This window comes from Mandrillus leucophaeus, unplaced genomic scaffold, assembly GCF_000951045.1.
Source record: "Mandrillus leucophaeus isolate KB7577 unplaced genomic scaffold, Mleu.le_1.0 Scaffold172, whole genome shotgun sequence".
Lineage (NCBI taxonomy): Eukaryota > Metazoa > Chordata > Mammalia > Primates > Cercopithecidae > Mandrillus > Mandrillus leucophaeus.
The window spans coordinates 5,014,259-5,036,702 of record NW_012101721.1 but is presented as its reverse complement, the minus strand read 5'-3'; the positions used below and the strand labels follow the sequence as shown (position 1 = coordinate 5,036,702).

General features: G+C 39.0%; 1 protein-coding gene across 7 annotated transcripts in view; it reads left to right on the top strand.

The window, feature by feature from the left end:
- The window catches only part of CADM1 (cell adhesion molecule 1), a 340,206-nt gene that overhangs the window by 274,400 nt on the left and 43,362 nt on the right, over nt 1-22,444 (top strand). For all 7 annotated transcript variants that reach the window (XM_011977058.1, XM_011977057.1, XM_011977052.1 and 4 more), the window contains exons 4-7: nt 3,437-3,574; nt 5,654-5,812; nt 17,060-17,159; nt 20,292-20,464. In XM_011977058.1, coding sequence (XP_011832448.1) covers nt 3,437-3,574; nt 5,654-5,812; nt 17,060-17,159; nt 20,292-20,464 — 570 coding nt within the window. The remainder of the gene's footprint in view (nt 1-3,436; nt 3,575-5,653; nt 5,813-17,059; nt 17,160-20,291; nt 20,465-22,444) is intronic.

The following is a 22,444-nucleotide window of genomic DNA, read 5'->3' as shown; positions in this document are numbered from 1 at the left end:
TTTTTTTTTTTTTTTTTTTTTTTGAGACGGAGTCTACCTCTGTCACTGAGGCTGGAGTGCAGTGGCATGATCTCGACTCACTGCAACCTCCGCCTCCTGGGTTCAAGTGATTCTCCTCCTTCAGCCTCCTAAGTAACTGGAACTACAAGTGCCTGCCACCTCACCTGGCTAATTTTTGTATTTTTGGTAGAGACAGGGTTTCACCATTTTGGCCAGGCTGGTCTCAAACTCCTGACCTCAGGTGATCCGCCCACCTCTGCCTCCCAAAGTGCTGGGATTACAGGCGTGAGCCATTGCAACACTGGGTACATTTTCTAATGCTTTTGAAGTTTTCCACATTTTTACCTTAGCCATAAAGTTGAAGATGATGTCAGCTCTTTGGGCATATAATCCTAGGAACTAGCACTGGTTCAGGACTCACTCTGAAGTATTATAGAATAGAATGTATCTGTTGCGATTGTTTGGATAATGCCAAACAACGAATAATCCAGATGCGGACCTAGCTGCCTGTCAGGCTCTCAGCCCCCAAATGAAATCTGGAGGAGACATTGGTGAATTTTCCTCGATCCTTATCTGTACCTGCCCCTTTTCATTTCCTTACTCTGGACCAGCAGACATGATTGATAATGTGGAAGGAACCCACCCTCATCTTTATGAACCAAATGGAGGCAATAAAGACTCTCCACCGAGAGATACCACTGAAGTTGAACGGGTAGTGAAGGTTAGGAGAAGCTTGGGGTAAGCAGAGACAAGGGGTTTCCAGGCTTAGCATGAAAACGAGATAATAAAGGAAAGATATCCAGGAACACAGGAAACAACTACCTGAGTATGTTTGAGGCTAAATTCCACTAAGACTCAACAGAGAGGCATAGAGGAGTGTTTTAACAACTGCTGGACTGTCGCATCAAGAAGATGCCCAGGTTTCCACAGAGGGACCTTCAAAGTGTTTCTCCCGAAGTCACACAGATAAAGCAGGATCTCATCTGCCCCATTCCCTAGGGATTTCCAGGGTTGCTGGTGGCTTTAGCCATTTGCCCTCTTTGTCATTTACTAAGAGAAACACCTTCCTAAGGTCTTATCCCATCAGTTACATTGCTCCATCACAGTTCTCATTAGGAACCACTGCATATTTCAACATGAAAAATTATTTTCATCACTCTTATTTTCTCCTGGACCTTGAAAGGTATTTTTTTTTTTAGCTTTCATTCCTCCATTTGTTGAGAAGACACTCCTATGTATGTTATACCTTAGTTGTTTTGTTTTCATTTTTTCTTATACCACTCTTTAAGGTCTTATTTTCTTTAGGCTTTTCCTCTGACATTTGATCTAACAATAGCATGTAAAAAATATTCCTATAATACTACACTCCGAATGCAGTAATATTTATTAATCCTAAACATCTAGTCCCTCCATGTATCCCCCATCTACCGTCTAGGTATGTGTGATGAAAATCTATAACCTACCTGACTATCATCTAGCATGGATAAACTATGTGAAAGATAAGGCTAGTTGAAGTCACTCCATTTCTTTTGTTACAGCCTTTCTGTGTTTCATAAAATGCTAGCAGATGTGAAACTCTAAATTAGATGTTAAATTATCTTTTTGTTTATTTTTTCTTAAAATGTAAACTAGGGTAGTTCTTTGCCATGTTTAACTACTCATTTGGGCCGTATCATCTTAGCAGCACATCCATTTGAGCAAATACGTTGTTTTCCTTGTACACAGGAAACAAAGAAGAGGGATCTTTTGGGTCTACTCATTACACCCGCCACCACCAACAGCACCAAACACTATCTTGCTAAGGAAGTATGTGCAACAAATCATTTTACTTTTACTTTTCTGTCATTCTCTACAGGAATTTTCAACTGCTCCAGTTCAGTGTAAAAGTCTTCCTGTGGGCAGAATTTTCACATTGTGGACTAGAACAGTTGGAAATCCCAAACACATGGTTTAATCCCATAATTTATTGAAGCGGTATCAGAAATTTATTATTCAACTTGATCATCAGGATGGCATGTTTATACATATTTAATTTCTTGTTTCTCTTCTGAGTTGAGAAACTTATTAATCATAAGTCTCGGAACAGTCTTTGCTTATTCATGGTGGTCAGGACACATATTCTTAGATTCACTGTACTGAATTCAGTATTCTTACTGATTTTTATTTCAACAGGCTCAGTCCTGAGGTAAGGTTGCATATGAAGTTTTACTGTCAATTCAGTTTCATAAAAGATAACATATTTTGTCATCATCATCATCATTGTCAGTATCACCATCACTATCACACTACATACTCTTGATTTGATAGTCAGTATTTTAACTCCCCAATCCATTATTTTGACCATTTTATCACATATATGTTTAATATGCTTACAGAAGGGTGGTTTTAATTCTGATATGTAAATCTACTTATAAGCACTTAAGAGTCTCTTTCGTCTTTGGTTTCCAAAATCTGAAGCACTGGAATTCAGAATATGGAAAATTGCTGCAAACTAATTGGCATTTCTTATATTACTGCATCTTCATATCCAAAGGATTTTATTACTACATTATCCATCAGAGGTTATGATTACATTCTGGATCTCTATGAATCATTTTAATTACATGGAACTGGTTTGAGGCACAATTTTTCTGTGCATTTTATGGTGAGTGATTCTTTTAAGGACTCAAAGATTTTTATCTTTGCCCCGTTGACTTTGGAATCTTTCATTTGAAGATTGAAATTCAAGAGTTGAGTTCAAGGAGAAATACTGCTTTCAGGGGGTTCCTGGTAAGGATGATCATTTCAATAGTATGTATTCCTCTTTTATATCTACTTTCTGGTTAATTTGTGAATGACTGGTGACTAATATCTATACTGATATAATGTGCTCAGTGATAAGAGTGTGACATTGGTTGTTGTTGTTGTTGTTATTATTATTATTATTATTATTATTATTATTGAGACAGAGTTTCACTTTTGTTGCCCAGACTGGAGTGCAACGGCACAATCTCGGCTCACTGTAACCTCCGCCTTTGGGGTTCAAGCAATTCTCCTGCCTCAGCCTCCCAAGTAGTTGGAATTATAGGCATGTGCTGCCGTACCCGGCTAATTTTGTATTTTTAGTAGCGACGGGGTTTCTCCATGTTGGTCAGGCTGTTCTCAAACTCCTGACCTCAGGTTATCTGCCCGCCTCAGCCTCCCAAAGTTCTGGGATTATAAGTGTGAGCCATCATGCCCGGCCACATTGGTTATTTTTAACATAAATTTAGGATAAAAATTCTAAATTAACTGATTTTGCATAACCCACTTTATTTGATGATTACTTTGTATTTCTTTTTCCCTTCTTGTAATGATTTAAATTCTCATCAGGAATGTCTGCTATTTTTCTCCTTTTTGATAGCAACAATGCAAAAATGCATTCTGTGTTTATAAAACACATGTGTTTAATTTGTAGTCCCACCACGTAATCTGATGATCGATATCCAGAAAGACACTGCAGTGGAAGGTGAGGAGATTGAAGTCAACTGCACTGCTATGGCCAGCAAGCCAGCCACGACCATCAGGTGGTTCAAAGGGAACACGGAGCTAAAAGGTAAGCTGCAGATTGCCCCACAGTGAAGTAGTTAGTTGATTCTAGCAGGGGTATGCCTTTGTGAAAATCAAGGACAAATACAAAACATGCCCATGAAACAAAAGTATTCATTTAGATATGGTTTATAAATTACTAAATACATCTGAGGCCAAAGCATAAAAGCATTTTATTGTTCTAATCCATGTCCTCATTCTGCTGTTTGAGGGTTCATGGTGATAGCTGTCACTCTACTCAGATGCCCAGAAAGAACTAAAACTGTAAACTAGAACTGTTTAGGCTAGGAAAAATTTTCATGAGGGCTGTCTCCTGAGCTCAGGCTGTCTCTGTCTGTACCTTCAACTCTAATTGCTTTTGCCCTGTCTTTTGCAGTGACCTAGAGGGGATCAGAACCCCACATTTTTAGGGTATTCATTTAAAAAAATGTTACACAGTCTTTCCTATGGTAAATTCCAGTCATTCTGACATCTATTGAACTATCAACTGTATTGACTATATGCTTTCCTACAAGAGTGGTTGCACCAAGTGGACTAACAACTTCATCTTAATTGTGAATTTACAGGGGCCACCTTTCTTGTGAAATTTATGATTCAATTGCCCAGTTCACCAGCCTGTTCTTGTGCAGTCTGTGATTTTGTGATGACGGTACAAGGCAGCTCCTTTAGCCCCGTTCTGATCATCTTTACCTCTGTACTGGGCCATCCCGGGTTTGGGTCCTGGATCCACAAATGCCTGCCACCTCAGGTGTTGCATCAGATAAAGGAGACAGCCTATACCCTATTTGACCATTTTTTGCCAGTTATCTTAAATTCTGCATGTATTTCTGCATTCAGATTCCTTCCTTTTCAAAGTTACCCTCTAGGTAGTACTCTGCACAAAGGTCTTAGGAGCTGAATTCCTCTAATTGTTTGACAGAAATGCTAGTGGTATGCTTCAGTTCCCTCTAAAATAGGAATAATCATATTACATACTTCATGGAATTTTTATGAAGATGAAATGAGTGAATAGTTGTAAAGTATTTAGCTAATACTTGGGCCAAAGTAAGTGCTGTATATGTACTTGTTAAATAAATAAAGAGCGTGAGAAAGAAAAGAATCAGCCCTTTTAGAAAGAGGATATAGAAATCTATATCTGGAAGCAGATAAATCTATATATAACAGCTTAAATTTCAAGAAGCTTGTTCTGTTTTAATCTCCTATTTCCTAGGTATGGTTTTGGAAGGAAGGAGTTTCTCATTTCCTCTCTGCTTTTCTGTCTAAGTGAATTCAGCCATTAAATGTGTACCGATAAGTACAAAACATTAAAAGAAAGTTAATGGTGTGCCATGTTCCTGGGAGCGCTGAGTTCAGGAAGGGAATGCCTTGGCCTATTCATTCCATCCGGAAGCCTCCTCCCTCCTTTTCTGGGTGTTCTTGGACGTGTCTCCCATCTGGCCCCAAGCCCTGTGTCTTACTTCGCTCTAGCCCACTGCCACTGCATTTTTGTGGTCTTCCAAAAGTCTCAGAGTTTAAACATTTCAATTACAATTTCAATTATGTAAATCCATTTAGTTACTTTCTCTCTTAATTGTTGATGATGGGAGTAGGCAAAGGGGGTTGTTTGTAACTCTACTGCTTATTGAATTACTTAGGGGATTTGGATAATATCCTAGAATTTCTGAATGGCATGACAGCCTAGTCGATATTTCAAGTTCAGATGGTTGTAGGGGTGAAAAACATTTTTCTTTTTATCTTCCTGAATACCTTGAGCAGCCAGATGTCAAAATAGCTCAACTTTCAGCTGCCTATTTCCAGGAGGTTTTAAGATAGAAGAACCATACATAATATATTTCAGTAAAAATAGTGTATGCTATTCGGACTTGAAATATATCTTAAATACTATGCTGCCAGGTTGAAAAGTCGGAAATTACGGAAATAAACATTTTATCAGGTAACTATTCACAGATTACTCTCATCCCAAGTAACTGCCATCATATTTGTTAAAATAGCAATGTCGGGGTTAGAGGACAGAGGGGAGGACATAAAAACAAACTGATGGAAATTCACCCAACTCTGGTGTCTTGGTACATTTTCTGTTCCCCAGGCAAATCGGAGGTGGAAGAGTGGTCAGACATGTACACTGTGACCAGTCAGCTGATGCTGAAAGTGCACAAGGAGGACGATGGGGTCCCAGTGATCTGTCAGGTGGAGCACCCTGCGGTCACTGGAAACCTGCAGACCCAGCGGTATCTAGAAGTACAGTGTGAGTACCTCAGTATCTTATTCTGAGGGCATAGAGTTGCGATTCCATAGAAACTCTTCAGAAGCCATTTATTCAATGCATTCATTTTATATAATATACATAGAATTCTTGTTTTTGGCAGACAAATAAAGAATTATTTTATTGAAATACTGTACTGCCATATTACAAAGTGCCAATGAGGATTTGAAAATGCTACATTGAACCCAAAGGTAAAACTGAAATGATTTCAGTCTACTCTAACACATGACTTAATTAATTTATTTGCATATAGACTGTCATCATTTCTATGCCAACTGCAAAATCTAGGGCAATTTTCCCCCTTTTTTAATCCCATCATAAGTACTGAAGTTTTTATAGAAGGGATTTTATTCCCATTCTATGTCAGTATTTTGTTTTAAGTGGCATGTCTTCCTCTATTTTAGCTTAAATTATAGCTGAAATATAAATTGAGTTGAAAAGTCTACTCTTTGGGATCATTGCCACAATCTCGATGGCTTTATCAATAAAAGCTAGATTGTAGTGAGTGAGGTTTTCTCCTTACCATGCCCTGTAGACTGAATATGGTCTCCTCATCTTCTCCTCTGGACCCTTCTACTTAAGAAGAAAAAGTCTTTTTCTGCACAAAGCCATTCTTATGCCAAGGTTGTGGCTGAGTAGCCAGCTTCTCGCTCTGTATTTAGCTTCTGAAAAATCAAGGTGATCTTTGAGTATGCATAGTGAAATGTTACCAGAGTTTGGTTGGGATGGCAGTGATTGGATGTCAGATGAAGGAAAAGCTTTACCCTTTATGAATCATTGGATTAATTTCCTAGGGCTGCCATAACAAATTGCCACAAACTTGGTAGCTTAAAATAGCAGAAATTTCTTTCCTTACAGCTCTGGAGGCCAGAAGTCCAAAATCAAGGTTTTGGTGGGACCACACCCCCTCCCCTCAAAAGAATCTAGGGATGGATCATTCATTGACTTTTCTAGCTCTGGGAGCCCCAGGAGCTCCTTAACTTGTGGCTTCACCACTCCATTCTCTGCCTTCATTTTCACATGACCTTCTCCTCTCCTCTGTGGGTCTCTCCTCTGTATGTTTTTATGGGGACACTGTCGTTGGGCTCACCCAGATAATCCAGAATGGCCTCATCTTGAGATCCTTAAGCTGATTTCATCTGTAAAGACCTTTTTTTCCAAATTCAGCTATAATCACAGATTCCAAGGGTTAGAATGTGGACTTATCTTTGGGGGCCACCATTCAACTCCATACAAGCCCTATTATTTATCTAAATGATCTGAGCAAAATGGGAAGGCAGGAAAAGTTATAAAATGTTGCTTCTAAGAAGCCATCCCATTCCAACCTTTTCTTAATTCCGTGAACTTGGCTCAATTGAACATTACATAATGCAGGATTTCCTCATTAATTCATTTCATCTGCTTCATTATAAAGCTTCATTATGGGCATCATGCTTATAATTTTCATATCACCAAAACTATTGTGGTATAATGTCCCTCTAATGGGAAAACAGAAATGATCAGATACTATCTAAATTAGCAGATAGTAGATCTCTTGTGATTTTGTTAATATGTAATTCATTTAAGCAAAGTTAATATCCATTAACTCTCCTTGTAGGGGCCCATTAGCTTTAATAATACATTAGCTCCTTTGTATGTCCTGAGTAGATATTCACCCAGTTTCCACCCCTAAACTCTTTCAGTATTTTCCCAGAATATCTTTTAAATAGAATATAGTCCCACCCACCTACCAAATTACCCTCACTCCCAAATGCGAAATATTTCCAGCGTTACATCTCTTACTCCTTGGAAAACTTGATAATGATCCTTATAAGCCTTGGTTTCCATAATGTGTAGATTCTGGAGATTTGTCCTTCTAAGAAAAGGAATAAGGCTCCACGTCTGAATCCATTTGGCTTCAATCTAACAAAGTACTGCTAGCCTTTAATTGCAGGAAAGTGACTCTAATGCCGTCCAAAAATAAGGATGCACCAGCTGATCATTTTAAATTCTAATATGGCACCTTTTTGTGGGAGACTCTGTTTTTTTAATCCAAGAAAATCATACAAATATTTTAGCCTTTATTCCACTTTTTGGAATATACATAAGGAAAAAATATTTTTATATAAAGGAAAGCTAAGAATTACAAAGCATTATATTAACCTGAATGGAACTTTGCATCTAATTTGATAATCTTAAGTAAGGTGCTCTGTGCTCAAGAAAGTTCACTACGCTCCACTCCTAGAGCACTATTGAGAACTTTACAGAGTCAGCCAGGAATTCCTTTTGTAGCTTCTTCAAACACCATTGGAATTCTCTACATCATTTCCTACCAGCTTTACTCTCCTTGAACACTAGCGGCTATGCGGTAACAAAAAGCTTCATTCCTCAAATGCCTGAAGCACTCAGTCACTAGGCCCTGAAGGCTGATCAGTCATTGTCCAGTGCTGTTGATGGCTCAACTCCAGTGCCCCCCACAGCCGTCCTTTCTCTGCAGACAGGTAGCACCACATTTTGATGCCCATGAGGAAAGAAGAGACACTTGAATACATGAGATTCCTAGAATGATTTATTCAGTAGCCAGTCTGCACGGGGGTTGAAGTATTTTGGATGCCTGTGAGGAGTAACATTGCACCTGTATTTTAATGTTGACTCATGCCCTTGAAGTCAGCAGTTCTTAACCTTTTGGGGATCATTGGCCCCTTTAAAAATCCTTTGATAGCTATCGACCTGGAAAAGATGAATACAATCACATATTCACCATATTCTACTTACAATCAAAGGAGTCCATTCGCCCCTCAGGGTTTTCCTAAATTCAGTTATTTGGGGACCACTTGCACAAATTTGCCATGTTCATGTGTCATCTGTATTTTTACCTGATTTAGAATTTTTCTTTAAGTCACTTTATTGCTTTAACCTAACCAGGGCCTATGTAAAAATATGTATTAAATTATACACTTCATTTGTTATGTATAGTGTCTAATAAGCTTTAAAATAAATGTACAACTAATTTTTTTCGATGTCCTTTCCTTTGCCACCTAAAAAGATTTCTTATGTTCTCAGTGACAAACAATAGGTTATCACTAGGAAATATTGATCCCATTCATGGACCTCAGAGTCTACTCCGAGTAAATAAGGCTACCTTGGGGGCAAATCTGATCTGATATCGTTGGTATTAAATATGCTCACTTGTTTAAGCCTGGCTGATTTTGCTCCATGAAGGTTTATGGAAACCTCTCTTTATCCCCACCTAAGAGGAATGGATGTTTACCAGGACACGAATAGGGTTAAATGACAGATCATGGATTTGAATTCTACATGAAGTAATTTTTTAAAAATACTGCTAAAAAGGACATGAAATAATGAAAACCTGCATTATATGTCATTAAATATCTTACTTTAAATATGACAGGGAAAAAAGAGAGGAGGGATAAAAAGAGGGGAAGTGTTGCACTTCTCTCCTTCAAATGGAGGGCTACCATAGTGCGTAGAAGACAAGGCTGGAGCTACAACTTGGAATTGCTTTTGTCTTGTGGATTTAAGTCCTAATTAATTGAACCAGGATTTTGCAGTGTGTGTTTGTTAGGACCCTTATTTGTGATACCAGGAGAAACTGTTGTGCCCAATTATGTGAAAAATCAGCCAGATGTGTATGCTGTCATACTTTTAATAATCCTTAAGTTTTCGGTGAGTACAGATATTAATTGTGTAGTATGCATTGAAGTGATTAACATCAATGTAATTTATCATCTGGAGATTTCTGAACATAAATAAATGAGTTGTTTTGTTCAGCAAGGTGTTGACCCCTTCAGAATCAGTGAATTAAAGTCCCCCCCTTTTTTATTATAAATATGAAAGGCACCACAATCAGCCAAGTGTTCAGTTATTTGATTTTCTGGGGCATTAGCCGCTCTTGTTTGTGACATTTCCCTGTTGGGTGCTCGTTTGCAAGCTCATTAATAAGGTTTTCTCATAGGAACATTGCTGGGAATGAAGAACATACAGTAGGGCTCTTAGTTTTCTAGCTTTCATTCTAAGACTCAGCAAGGGTACCGCAGCAGCACACAGTTAAATGTTTAAAACAGAAAATAATTATGCTCCCGAGCGGGAAGAGCTCAAAGCTCTCTTCCCTTAGATGTTATGCAGAGAACAGTTTTGCTTTTTAATGTTCTGAGCTGTATGACCCTAAAATCTTTCTGTGCATTTTTTTCTTGCGAATGTCTGTACAGGTGGTGTTGCCTAAATTTACAACATGGTTGATTATAGCAGAGCGTGATACAATTGTAGCACGGTTAGTAGAGCTTCAGATCTGAGGGAATGTACTCTTGTCAAATAAAAACCTGTTTAAACGGGAACAGTTCACTGTCTGAGCGTTAAGAGAAAACTGTCTAAATAGCATCAAGGTGGCAACACATAGCGACATAAGCTGGGAATTCAAAGAAAAGCTGTGACCCTCAGTATGGAATTCAGATTGCTTTGCGCAAGGGAGGAAAGCCTTCCTCTGGACTGGGGTGAATATGAAGCTCTTGAATTACTGCTGTGTGGCTTTTGCTTTCACCCATCATAGCCTTGCTCTTTAAAATGTTTGGCAAAAATCCTCATTTTGTGAAGGTTTTGTGTTTGTGCATATTTGAAAAAAAGAAAAAAAAATTTAGAGGTGAGTTTTGAAAGGAAGAATGAAAACAAAGACTCTAGAAATGGGTGTTTGAATGCCATGCCTGCTCTGATTATCATCTGACAGTTAATCGTATACGTGGGCATCATTTTCAAAATGAGTTTTATTGACTGAGTGTAGCTAGGTATTTTATAAATCCATAGCCCTGTTCATCCAAGGTCCAGAGAAGGGTAGATTTTTTTTTTCTTTCATTCCCTCAACTGGAGGAAAATTGGGCATTGAGGAGATGATCAAAACCTGTTCTTTATCTGTGCCAAAATAAATGTTTCTCTGGGTATCGATAGTGCCCTGCAGTGAAGGAGAGAGGAAAACCTGGAAATCAGAAAATCTTTCCTATTTGGAGTGAAGCATAACACATAGTTTCCAAGAGCAGCTTCAATATCAAATCCTCTCCCTCATCAATTCTGTTTCCAGGTTGTATTCTTCAAAGCATAATAGCTGCTGTTTTCAGATTTGGCCTGTTTCTCTCTGATCTCCAGTCTCTCTCTCTCTCTCTCTCTTTCTCTCTCTCTCTCTCTCTCTCTCTCTGTCTGCCTGTCTGTCTCTCTTTTTAACAGAATACGCTCTTCCTCCCACTCTCCCTTTTATTTATTTGTTTTTTAAAGCAATGAATTGAGTTTCAGGGAAGTTATGTTAGTATTTATGATTCCTTATGAGAAATAATCAAGGAATGAAGAACCCCAATTGAAGCTAATTTTTTAACCTATTATTTCTTTGTGTTAACACAGAGTAGTGTTGGTTCCAAATTCTTGATGTTATAAGGACTATAGATTGATAGTGATACAATCTGCAGTACCAAAAGTGTCAAGAGGCTAAGTAACCAGTATTCAAAATACAAAGAGTGAGTGTTGGGCAAATATGTCCCGAGCAAGACTGGAAAGACCCTTAAGTGAAAAGCCTTTGCCTTTAAACCTGCCTTCTGAATGCATACCCTGCAGAAAGAGGCCTGTTTTACTAAGGACCGCCTCCTCTCATCTCACTGACCTTAATGTATTTGTAACAGATGTGTCTGCGTGGCTGTGGACATCGAATACTTACACAGTGAAACCGGTCTTCTAATGTACATACTTCACTTAATGGTTTTTAACTCAAGGTCAAATTTTGATTCTGTGGAAGGTTAAATAGTTGTGAAGCTGGCATCTAAAAGTCTAAAAGGAATAGTCAAACAACATCCTTTCTGATTTCCTGTAAGACACCACTTAGACACACACCAGAAGTGCTAAATAAATGTGTAGTGAGGTGGAAATATGTAAAGCAGAGCACCTGGGCTGAACTTCCGATTTGGGGAGCTGGATTGACCTTCCAAAAGAAAAACGCAAGTGTATTTTGTGATGAGGACTAAGAGGAACTTGTGATCTGATTGTATTTATTTTTTAATCAGTAGTAAAGGTGGAAGGAGAAGTCCATGCCCCAATATTTCTTCACTTTCTCATTCACTTATTCCTTCATTCACTCATCCAGTAACTGTGTCTCAAATGCTTACTGTGTGCCAGTCCCTGGCACTGTTCTAGTTACCAAGACTTCAAGAAACAGAACAAAACAAAACAAAACAAAAACCCTCTGTTGTTACAGAGGGAACAGTCTTGTACAGAAAATCTTGCTATAGGGATTTTCTTGCCCAGTGTTTGCTTACAAATGATGAAAATTGCTTCCAAGACACCGAAGAATATTTTGTGAGTATGTACCCCCATTTAAAAAGCACTGGGAACAAAGCTTTCTGCCACAACACCGTGAGATCAAATTTGATTCTTCTGGGTAAACAGTAATTCTAATACCCACAAACCTACCTGAAAGTTGCAGCAAGAGAAGATTGCATTCTACTGTGGTATTGGTCTTACGTCAGTCCCACCAGATTTGACTCATCCCACTCACAATAGTTCAGGCCTCTTCAAGAGCCCAGTTTCAGTACTACAATTCATAACAACAGATGTAACAGCAGGAGGTTCTTCACCTTGCAAACAAACAAAATAAATGGCAGTGAAAATTATTCATGAATGTATTATGACAATAGAAAGCAAATCTTTTGCAAGATGTTCTCTTTACCTCCCCCGAGAGCTCTGTGTGACTCCGTTCATTCACCAATCCCAGTCACCTGGCATTGCTAGACATGGCCCTTCTTTAGTTGCAAAGCTATCCTCTCCCAACAATTTAGACAGCCATATTGTAGGGGTTGATTCTTGCTTTGAGCTCAGACAGCTCCTAACGTTCACCAAATCTCAGGTTAATCTTTGCATTGTCGTTCTACTCCAAACTCCAATAATCCTCCATGATTGACAAAGACTCTTCAGTCAATTCTTCCTCACTTGAATGCACAGGGGCTGACCCAGACGCGTTACCCAGACATTCTGATATCATCTGTGCTCATGCTGCCCTTGAGTTCTCCCTGGTAGGACTTGAAACAATTAGCACTTGATCCACAAACATCAAATCCCATACTCCCTGGTGTTTCAGAATATTGGGTGAAATCTAAGTAAGAAACATGAAGAAGAGCCTGTGTCCCAAATGCAGTTGCAGAAACAGATTTGCACTCAAGTCCCTGGACCTGGTTGCATTCAACACATCAAAGAAAATATGACACCTGCATTTCCTGATTTAGAAATTCTCAGGGAAGGTTGTGGGATCTCCGGGACAATAGGTCTCCCACTGGCTTGTCTCCTGCCAGGATATCAGTATGCCTTTTCCATTGACTCAGCTCTGCTCCTCTCTGCTACCCGGGAAGGGTGACATCCCAGTCATGAAGAAACTGCAAAGTACCTTTTTCTAAATAAAGGAATGCAAAGACCTGATATATTAGTGCTTGGACCTACAGAGGAGACTGTGCCTTTTCATTTACATAGGAAACTGAAATACAGGTTACAGAATCTTGAGTTTCATCTTCTGAAAAGATCACAGAATGTGGTGCAAGGTCAGACTGGCATGAAATCAATTGTAATCTGCCAGCAAGCCATTCCAACCTCTTTAAGAGTTTCCTTTTATATATTTTTTCCCTTTATAGAGAGAGCAAAGTACATTTAAAGAAAGTCTCATCAAATCAGAATGTCTTTCTAATATTTTTTTTTTAATTGGTTGCTACTATAGTGTGACCTAAAGCCTCCTGGTATTTAACCCTCTGTGCAACTTTGACTAATGAACAAATTTTGTCTGCTGTAGCAGTCTTGCTAAATGTCTTTTACGGGGTTTAAAAAAATTTACAGTGTATTATGAAAACCTCAGATCCCTTGACCAAATTGATTGGCTATTGGTGATGCCATGTCTTTAACTGTAATGTTCTTTAAGTGTACAGACCTAACTGTTTTTCTTATTTTTATATAGCAGTTCCATTTTATAATGACATTAAGCCATTCTGAGTGATACATTTCTGGGCAGTTATTGCACTTGGGTAGAAAGTATCATCTGGCTTTTGGCCTTGTGCCTTACAACACCAACCGAGGCATAAAATGATCCCCCAGAAAATGTACTAGGCTTTACCTCATTACTTAAAAATAAATCTTGGAGGCTGGTTCTGTTTCAGAAAAGATTTGGTGGGTTATAACATTTGATTTATGAACATAATTAAAATATAAATGATGAGCTCTGGGCTATTCAGTCAGCCATCTGGATTGTTAGGTATTTTGACATATTCATATCGTAGTTAGGCTCTTCAATGGAAAATTTAATGTCCCTTAGTTCTAGAGGTGCCAGTGGAATCCCAGGGTTTCTATTCCACCTGTTAAGAATGCTTAAGTTTCTCTTTCAGGACAAAGGAAGGGGAACAGAATTTGTTTCTAAGTTTCCATCACCCAGGGATAGATCTCGGCACATAGACCTTCTATAATATTTGATTCCTAGACTGGGCGAGAGGAAAGCTCATCTGCCCATGGTCAGATAATATGCCTATAAATACTGCATGTGTCAACAGAGGGAAACATTTTTCTGTATAATGCAAGCAAGACTAATGCTCACCTTTTCAGCCAGCTATTACGGTAACTGTGGCAACTGTAGCCATAAGTAGATAGTAGATGTTTCTCCAGAACTTAAAGAGTAAATTGGGAAAATCAGTTATCAAAACTGAAGGTGTATTTTTTATGATTTAGTAAGTGGTTTTTAAAATAAATTTCAGGTAGAACAAATCCTTAGCTTGTTCTTCCTAATTTATGTGAATAATTGACAACTGATAAACAGCTCATTAGGAACATAAAAAAGCATTTAACTAAAACTCAGTGGGACTGAAGAGGCAGGGTGGGTTAAGTTTTTCAACACTGTCTTTATTATTGATGGAAGTTGAGGATGTAAAATCCTTACTGCACTGTGCTGAAAAATATGCCCTCTCTGTTTGCTTGTAAATTACATGAAGGAAAAAAGAAGAAAAACAAAATCCTTCCACATAGGCCAGCAAGCATTCTGCTGCTTCTTCATTAATGGCCAAAGTCAGCAGTGCATGAAAAATGTAGCCTTTCTGTAGATCAGAGATTAACCTATAAGCAAATGTTACATTTCAGCTCAAACTTTGGGCTTTAAATTTAGCCTCACCCAGAATGCTTCATGGGTAAGAATGCTAGAGATCCCCTAACTGGGAACTCTAGTAAGTGTTCCTGTTCCTGGGTATGAACTATGAGGTAGCAGGTCTTTTGTTTTCTGTGTGTCCAGTGTCATGACCTTCTTCTTTCATTTTTTTTTTTTTTGGTATCTTTTTTAAAAACTAAACTTCACCAACTAGTGTGTGTGTGTATGTGTGTTACACGACCACAAACAATAAACCCACACCTGATGCCCAGCAGTTGTAGTTAGCCTAATATGTGGCCTCTGTCTCTAAAAGGGGGTTCCCAGGAGCTCGTGAACCACCCAGTGCTAGTTCAAGGTCATCCTGTTTATTCTTTACAAGCATTTCTGCTTTTCTTTAATGACTACCTTCCCGACCCAGTTATCAGTATCTGGAAACCTCCACACCATTTTGCTCTTAAACATTTTCTTCGCCAACGTGTCCAAGAATAGAACTGTGTAACTTGCAAGGGTCAGCTGGAGCTTCTGGGCTTGTTAACTTTTACGTTCTCTGGCAAGAGACTTAGCTTCTCAGAAAGCACTACCAATTCACAGTATGCAGTGCACACTGGTGGGTGAACAAGGGGGCTCTCTTAAAAGGTTTTGAATGCCATGTAATTTTTAGAGACATGAGAGAAAGATTCGTGATAGGAAAGAGACCATAAGGATACATCTAGAAAGCAGCCATCCCTAGTGAGGACTTCCTTGTGCAGCTTATATAGCTGTGTACGGGCTGAGATTGGTTGAGCCTTGCCGTAATATTTCTATCTTCTCCCTTATTCCATAGGATGAATGCTAATGAGCTAACCACAGCTTGTAAAAGGCCAAGGGGCTGTTGTTTAGGTGGTATGATTGTCTGAGAGAGTAAAACTATGGTAATTGTTTTGACCTTTCGGCCAGCCGATGCCTTGCCCTCTCACATTTATTACTCTTGGGTACATTTCCAAAAATATGCATTTACTTTCCAAAAATATGCATTTACAGAGTCACAGAATTAAATGAGATAACTGATTTAGGGATTAATAGCTTGTTAGTTCAGCACAGAAAAAAACAATCTCCTAATTCCATTCAGGTTTTGTTTGTTAATGTATTTGCATATGTATCTATGTTAACTCCAACTTCTGTAGCTTGCCTCCCTCTTCCCTGAACCTCCCCTTATTCATCTCTCATAGCCATATCCCCACACTGACAAACACAGTTTTAAGTAGCTGGTGGAAATAGGAATACTTACATCTCCTTCCTAAGTACCTCGCTGCATTAGGAAGCTATACCTGGCTTGAATTATAGATTACCATTGGAAATGCACTTGGGAATCAGAAATCTATCCCAACATAGACTTCTGGGGCTGTCTCTCTCTCCATGATCTTGGATGAGCTGCTTCAGTCTGTGGGTACCAGAGTTCCCATCCCTAAAACTAGGCTTGTTCTACCACCAGTGACGGTCCTAGGAGAGCAGATCCTGAGTAAATGTCAGTATTTTTTCTTTTTAATGTTTGCAATGAGATGTCAAAGACGTTTCCCTGGGAGGGCTCCCAAAATGTCCCGGTTCTTTTTCCTTAAAGTCATTTGAGTGGAATTCAGAAGTTCTGCCTTTCCCGTTTGAAAACAAGAACATAGAAGAGGCAAACTTATTAACATGCAGTGTCACAACATATTGTCACATAGTAATATATGATATATAATAAAATGTATCAACTCTGAGCACCACAAATATCTATGGCTTCACCTCAGCATGAAGGCAAATGAGTTTCCTTTAGCTTGAGTGAGTTTGGAGATAAACTTCAGTGTAACAAACTGTATTTCACAGGAAATGTTTGATGTGGCGCAGTTGGCTTGTGAATCTCTTATCTATTTGCGGCTCACTCCTTAGAGTTATTAGTCAATTTAATTTGAGCAAATGCCAGGATTACTAACTAATTAGAAGGGTGTTCCTGAAGGCATCGGATGGGAGAGAGTAAGTGCCGGACTGGTGCTGTGGGTTTTGAGGCAGTGTGTGAGTCAGATTTTGCCTGATGATATCATTTGCTAAACATTATGCTTTGTGTTGTTGTCACACAGATAAGCCTCAAGTGCATATTCAGATGACTTATCCTCTACAAGGCCTAACCCGGGAAGGGGACGCGCTTGAGTTAACATGTGAAGCCATCGGGAAGCCCCAGTAAGTTCTGAAGGACAAGGTTGGCAGAGGGTCGTGCGCAGTAAATGCCACAACACAGACGTATGCGTTCACCAGTCCTTAGCCTGTCACCTGTCTCCTGCTGCAAAGGATGGATGGTTTTTCAGGAACTAAAGAATATTCAGTGAGAGGGGAAATAAATATCCATAGTTCTTAATGGTCAGAACTGGGAGAAAAATTAAATGCCAGCTAAGATTGAAATCTCAGCTAATTCTATTTTATTATCATCAACATGATTGTCAGGACTATTTTCTCTCTCACATGCAAGAATAATCCTAATAAATTCTTGGTGTCCCCACAATCTAATGATATATCTGCCACCTTTTGTGTTAATGTCTAAGCTGCTACAAAGATGGTTTTAAGACTTACATTAAGCTGCTATGTTTAGGGCCAGCTGTAGGCAAATGAATTTGCCCTACCTTTAATTTTGCATCTTCTTCCCTCAAAGAAAAGTGTCATTCATACGTGACTCCCAGAAGTATTTTTGTTAGTAAGGAAAAGCTCAGGAACTTTTCTTAAGGAGGATATATGTGCCACTTCATAAGAGAAAAAGAAGAAACAACTAAGACTGTTATTTTATTGAAAGTATAAAGGAGCCACTTGAGTTGCCCTGTGAAATGATCCAAAGTGAATTAGAGGAACTACATGTATCATCACTAATACAACAAAAAAAGCCACACAGTGGCACCACTTTAACTATTATTCAGTTTACTTAGTGGGCAGGGGACACTTCTTTTGTGTTTCTAGTAAAGATTGTTTTTGACTGTTTCTGTTTCTTAGGGGAAAAAGCAAGTTGAGGATTCATGAAATGAACTAATAGGTCAATGTTGGGATTAAGGGCACTCAAACTTGAGTGATACCTAACAAAAAACAGCATTGAGCTCCCTCTGCTGTCCCCGTAGTATGATTTTTTTTTTCCCTCAAAGAGTTTTGTTAGCCAGCATCATCACAGTTTTCATATAAAGAATTCAGAGCATCTTAACAAAGCTTCCCCAGAAATCTCTGGAAAGAAGCCTCCCTGTTTTAACTCAGGAGTGAACTATGACAAGAGATCAGAAAGCCAAAGGGGGCTCTGGCTGCTGTCGGTTCTCTCTTCTCATTTCAACCCTCCCTATCTTTGTACTGACCGCTCCATGTGCTGGAATTTCCTTCCCTCTGTGCTAACCATGTGGCGTTTTAAATGACCTTTAGGAGGTGGAAAGTGCTCTTGGTTCTGTTTCACTTTCCCTCTGGTGTTCCCAAGTTATTTGGTTTTGAATGCTTCAAGCTTCAGCAGAGTGATCTTTTTCTCTTTTGAGCACTGCCAAAGATTCAGATCTTTCTTTTTGTAAACAGTTTGAATTATTCCCTAATTAGCCGCTTTCTTCAAAAATAATCCAATGGAGGAAGAAAAAAAAAAAATTCTCAGAGACCTCTTGCCACTTGCAATACCTGTGTTCGGCCACATTAACCACAGTTACAGTATATGGCTTGCTAACCTATACTTTATTTTTGTATTTTTCCCCTGAAGAAGGTACTGCGTTCAATTGAATGTGCCACGGGGACAGTAAATTACATGTTTCCTTCAGGACATTTATGCCAGAGAAGGGATTTGTTTGTTCCTTTCAAATAGGAACTAGTATATGGTTGTGTGAGCAAGCTCACATTACTCTACTGCTATCCCTTCTAGCATATTACCTATTTATTTTCTCAAGAAATTGCATACAATAAAAATGGTAATTTAACTTGCCATTAAATGTTGTGAATATTCTCAGCACTTACCCCTACTGATTGTTTCAGCTGTCAAGCAGCAGGACATTAGGTCTGATTGCCAGGCAGGCCCATTTGCCATTGCCTACAAGGAGGACATATGCAGTACTAATTTTTAAATAATTTACTGGGTTGTGATGACAAACCCATGTGTAATTAAAGAAAAATTGGAACTTCACATCCCATTTGAAAACTGGAATGCTACTTGACAGGGCTAACTTGAGGATCCGTTCTTCATTAAGCATGGTTCTCTTGTCGTGTCGCTGCTCCTAGAGGCAGCCGTAGGAACTGGAAGGAAGTCACTTCTGAGCTGGATCTCTGTTGTCCTTCCTTCAAAATGAAAGTTTTCAGGCACAATTCTAAATGTAGCCTCAACTTCGTAGGAGGTTGAGGGAAATGCCTTGAAGAATGGAAGTTTTCAAAAGATACTTGGTGTGTATGCATTTTTAGCTTTGGCAAATCTTATGAAATTTGCTTTTCCCTGATGGATACAAGTGTGGTACTTTAAATCACTAAAACAAACTTGTCTCTGGTGAGCAGATGCCCTGGGCCCTAAGGGATCCATGTGGAATGCATTCCATGGTGATTAGCCTGAGAGCCCTACCCACAAGCTTGGGGCACTGCAGGTGCACACACAGGGAAAGTTCTTGCAATATGCAGGCCTTGGAGAGCCAGGAAAGAAGGCGATTTGCCAAAAAGCAGATAGACGTGGTGGACCAGGGCATCAAAGACAGGGTGGCATTCTGGGTAGGGGGAGGCAGGTTATGGGGAGAGGTTAAGGACAAGAGGAAATGATTACGTCTTTCCAGAATCAAAGGTGGTTTTTCAAACAGAGGCCCAAGAAAAGCACTATTCAGATATAAAAGTCCATTCCTTTTGGTGAAACTCAAAATCCATTTAAATATCACAAGAGGCTTCTAAGCAAGTCTTGGTGTGTGAGTAACCATCAGATGAATGCGTGTATCACTAGCCAAGAACTTGATTTCTTTCCTAATTAATGGGATGTTAACAATGGGTGAGCTCTGTCCTGCCCGAATTGGTGTGAAACCACACAGCAGGGCATAAAACTAGCGCACACTTATTTGCTGATTTGTCGAAGATGAATTGGAAATAATGAGACTCCTGCTTGTGGTCTGTTCAAAGTTTTTCAACACCTGATCATGTTTAAAAGAAAAAATTGTATACCAAACAGATTTTTGGAGACTTCACAGTTGTAAATTCTGTGAACTTAAAGTATCTCCAGTAGGTCCTCATTAATTGTGTCACCCTGCATGTGATTCATTTAATGCATGGGTGAGAAGTTTGATGCAGACATCTTAATGGGAAACGATAATGTGACTTGTCTTCCTCCCCTTCTCCCTGCAGGCCTGTGATGGTAACTTGGGTGAGAGTCGATGATGAAATGCCTCAACACGCCGTACTGTCTGGGCCCAACCTGTTCATCAATAACCTAAACAAAACAGATAATGGTACATACCGCTGTGAAGCTTCAAACATAGTGGGGAAAGCTCACTCGGATTATATGCTGTATGTATACGGTACGTGAGAAGATAAAATGCTCTTCTACTAGAGTCAGTCACATGGAGCTGCTACTTGTGATTTACTCCCAAAGCTTTTGGTCAAGTTGAAAATCAAAAACCAGTTGGTTTCCTTCTAGAACTTAAAGAAGCCTGGCCTGAGGTGGACCCTAGTGTCTCCACCTGGGATAGTGACTTTTCTTCTCTCCCTCTAATCGTGGGAGTTTCTACTAGATTACAGTCTTTGGTCATGCTGAGAAGGAAAGCTGTGTCCTCGGGCACATGCCATGGAGATTATGTTAGAAGTAATGACTGAAACATTCAACCTTACCAATTAGTGGCTTTTCAGCTCAGAAAGTTTATTCCCAGTGGTATTTTCCTATGATACCTGGGCTAGCCTTTCTCCTGCTTTGATGAGCAGAACTATTCTATTTTCAGCATGAGGCTATTAAATTTCAAAAGATGTTGCAAGCCAGTAAATACTCAGAACAAATACAAGGTCCTTTGTAGCTACATAAACCACTGGTAGCTACTGCTTCGGAACAAAAGCCTTTTTAAAAAAATATGTCTGTTTTGTTAATACCGATTTTCAGGATGATTAAAACCTCATGAATTTTATTCTCTAGTCAACAGATATTTATTGAGCATCTACTACGTTCCAGGCATCTTAAACTTACTTCCTGTTTATAACTTACTGTTGATTTTGCGAATGGTGAATATTTTCTATTTAGTTGAGGTGTGCACCTCCTCTCTAGTTTTATAATATCAAATTAAATCTCTTCTTTTCTATTGAAACCTCATATGCCAAGAAATAGCCATGAACTGACATGACAAAGAATGAGTAACCAGAGGCATCGACATTTCAATGTGTTATAAATATTTGAATATGTGTGTGTGTGAAGGGGGCATTTTTTTCTTCATGTTAGCAGTGTAAATAATCCAATTTACAAGTATAAGTATATGTGAATAAATGTTTAGATACACATAAATTATACCTATGAAATATCCACACCATAGTGTCTTAAAACCAGGATACTTTCCTTATGAAGGAAATAGGAGTGGCAGTCCTTTTAATCAAATAGAAGCATGCTTTACACCGTATCTGCATGGATATTAAAATATAATCCTCAGCCTATACCTGAGATTTTTTTTCTAGCATAATGCAAAATTAAAAGATCACATCTAATCACCTTATTTGTAGACTCCGGAAGTATGTTTTGTCTTTATGCACTCCCAATGTTGTCTGTAGTTCACACATAATAACATTAATTCTCCCAGTAGTTAAGGAAATCCATGTGAAGTGAACAGCTTTTCTACGTAGGTGAGAGAGGGCACAGCATGGCCCGTTTCCAGCTGGCGATATGCAGAGCCACCTCTTTCCACAGACTGCTCGGTGGGGGTGAAAAGAACATTCCTCCCTTTTTCTGCATGTGCTCTCTTCACACAAGGGCCTGCGCCTCATGGGAGTCCCCGACATTGCTGTTGCCCGGGTTTACTGGCTTTCAGTCCAGCTCTTTACAATCTGCAGATTATAAAAAGCAGTAACAAATTTCCATTAGTCTGTCATGTGCTTCCTTGATTCAGAACACTAAGTTATCTGGAAAAACAGTTTGATTTATTGTACTTACTGCCCCTACATTTCAAGAGAAGAAACATTTTGTGGATTTGATGGACAGATATATTTGAATAATTTTGGATAGTAGTTTATAGCTAGCATTTATTTAGTGCTCACTTTATTCCATGCCCTATGGTAACGATTTTACATGCATGGTCTCCTGTAATCTCCACAATAACACCAGGAGGCAGGCATTATCATGATCCCATTTTACAGATGATAAACTGAAGCTCAGAAAGGTCCCACAGTTTTCCCCAACTTCACCAGGTTTCTTAACGTGTTTTAGAACCAAAATACTTTGGCTCTAAAGTCCACAACAAAGTTTGTGTTTCTTTGTATATTCTCTTATTCTCACTGCTTTCCAATAGAACAATCCCCTTCAATAT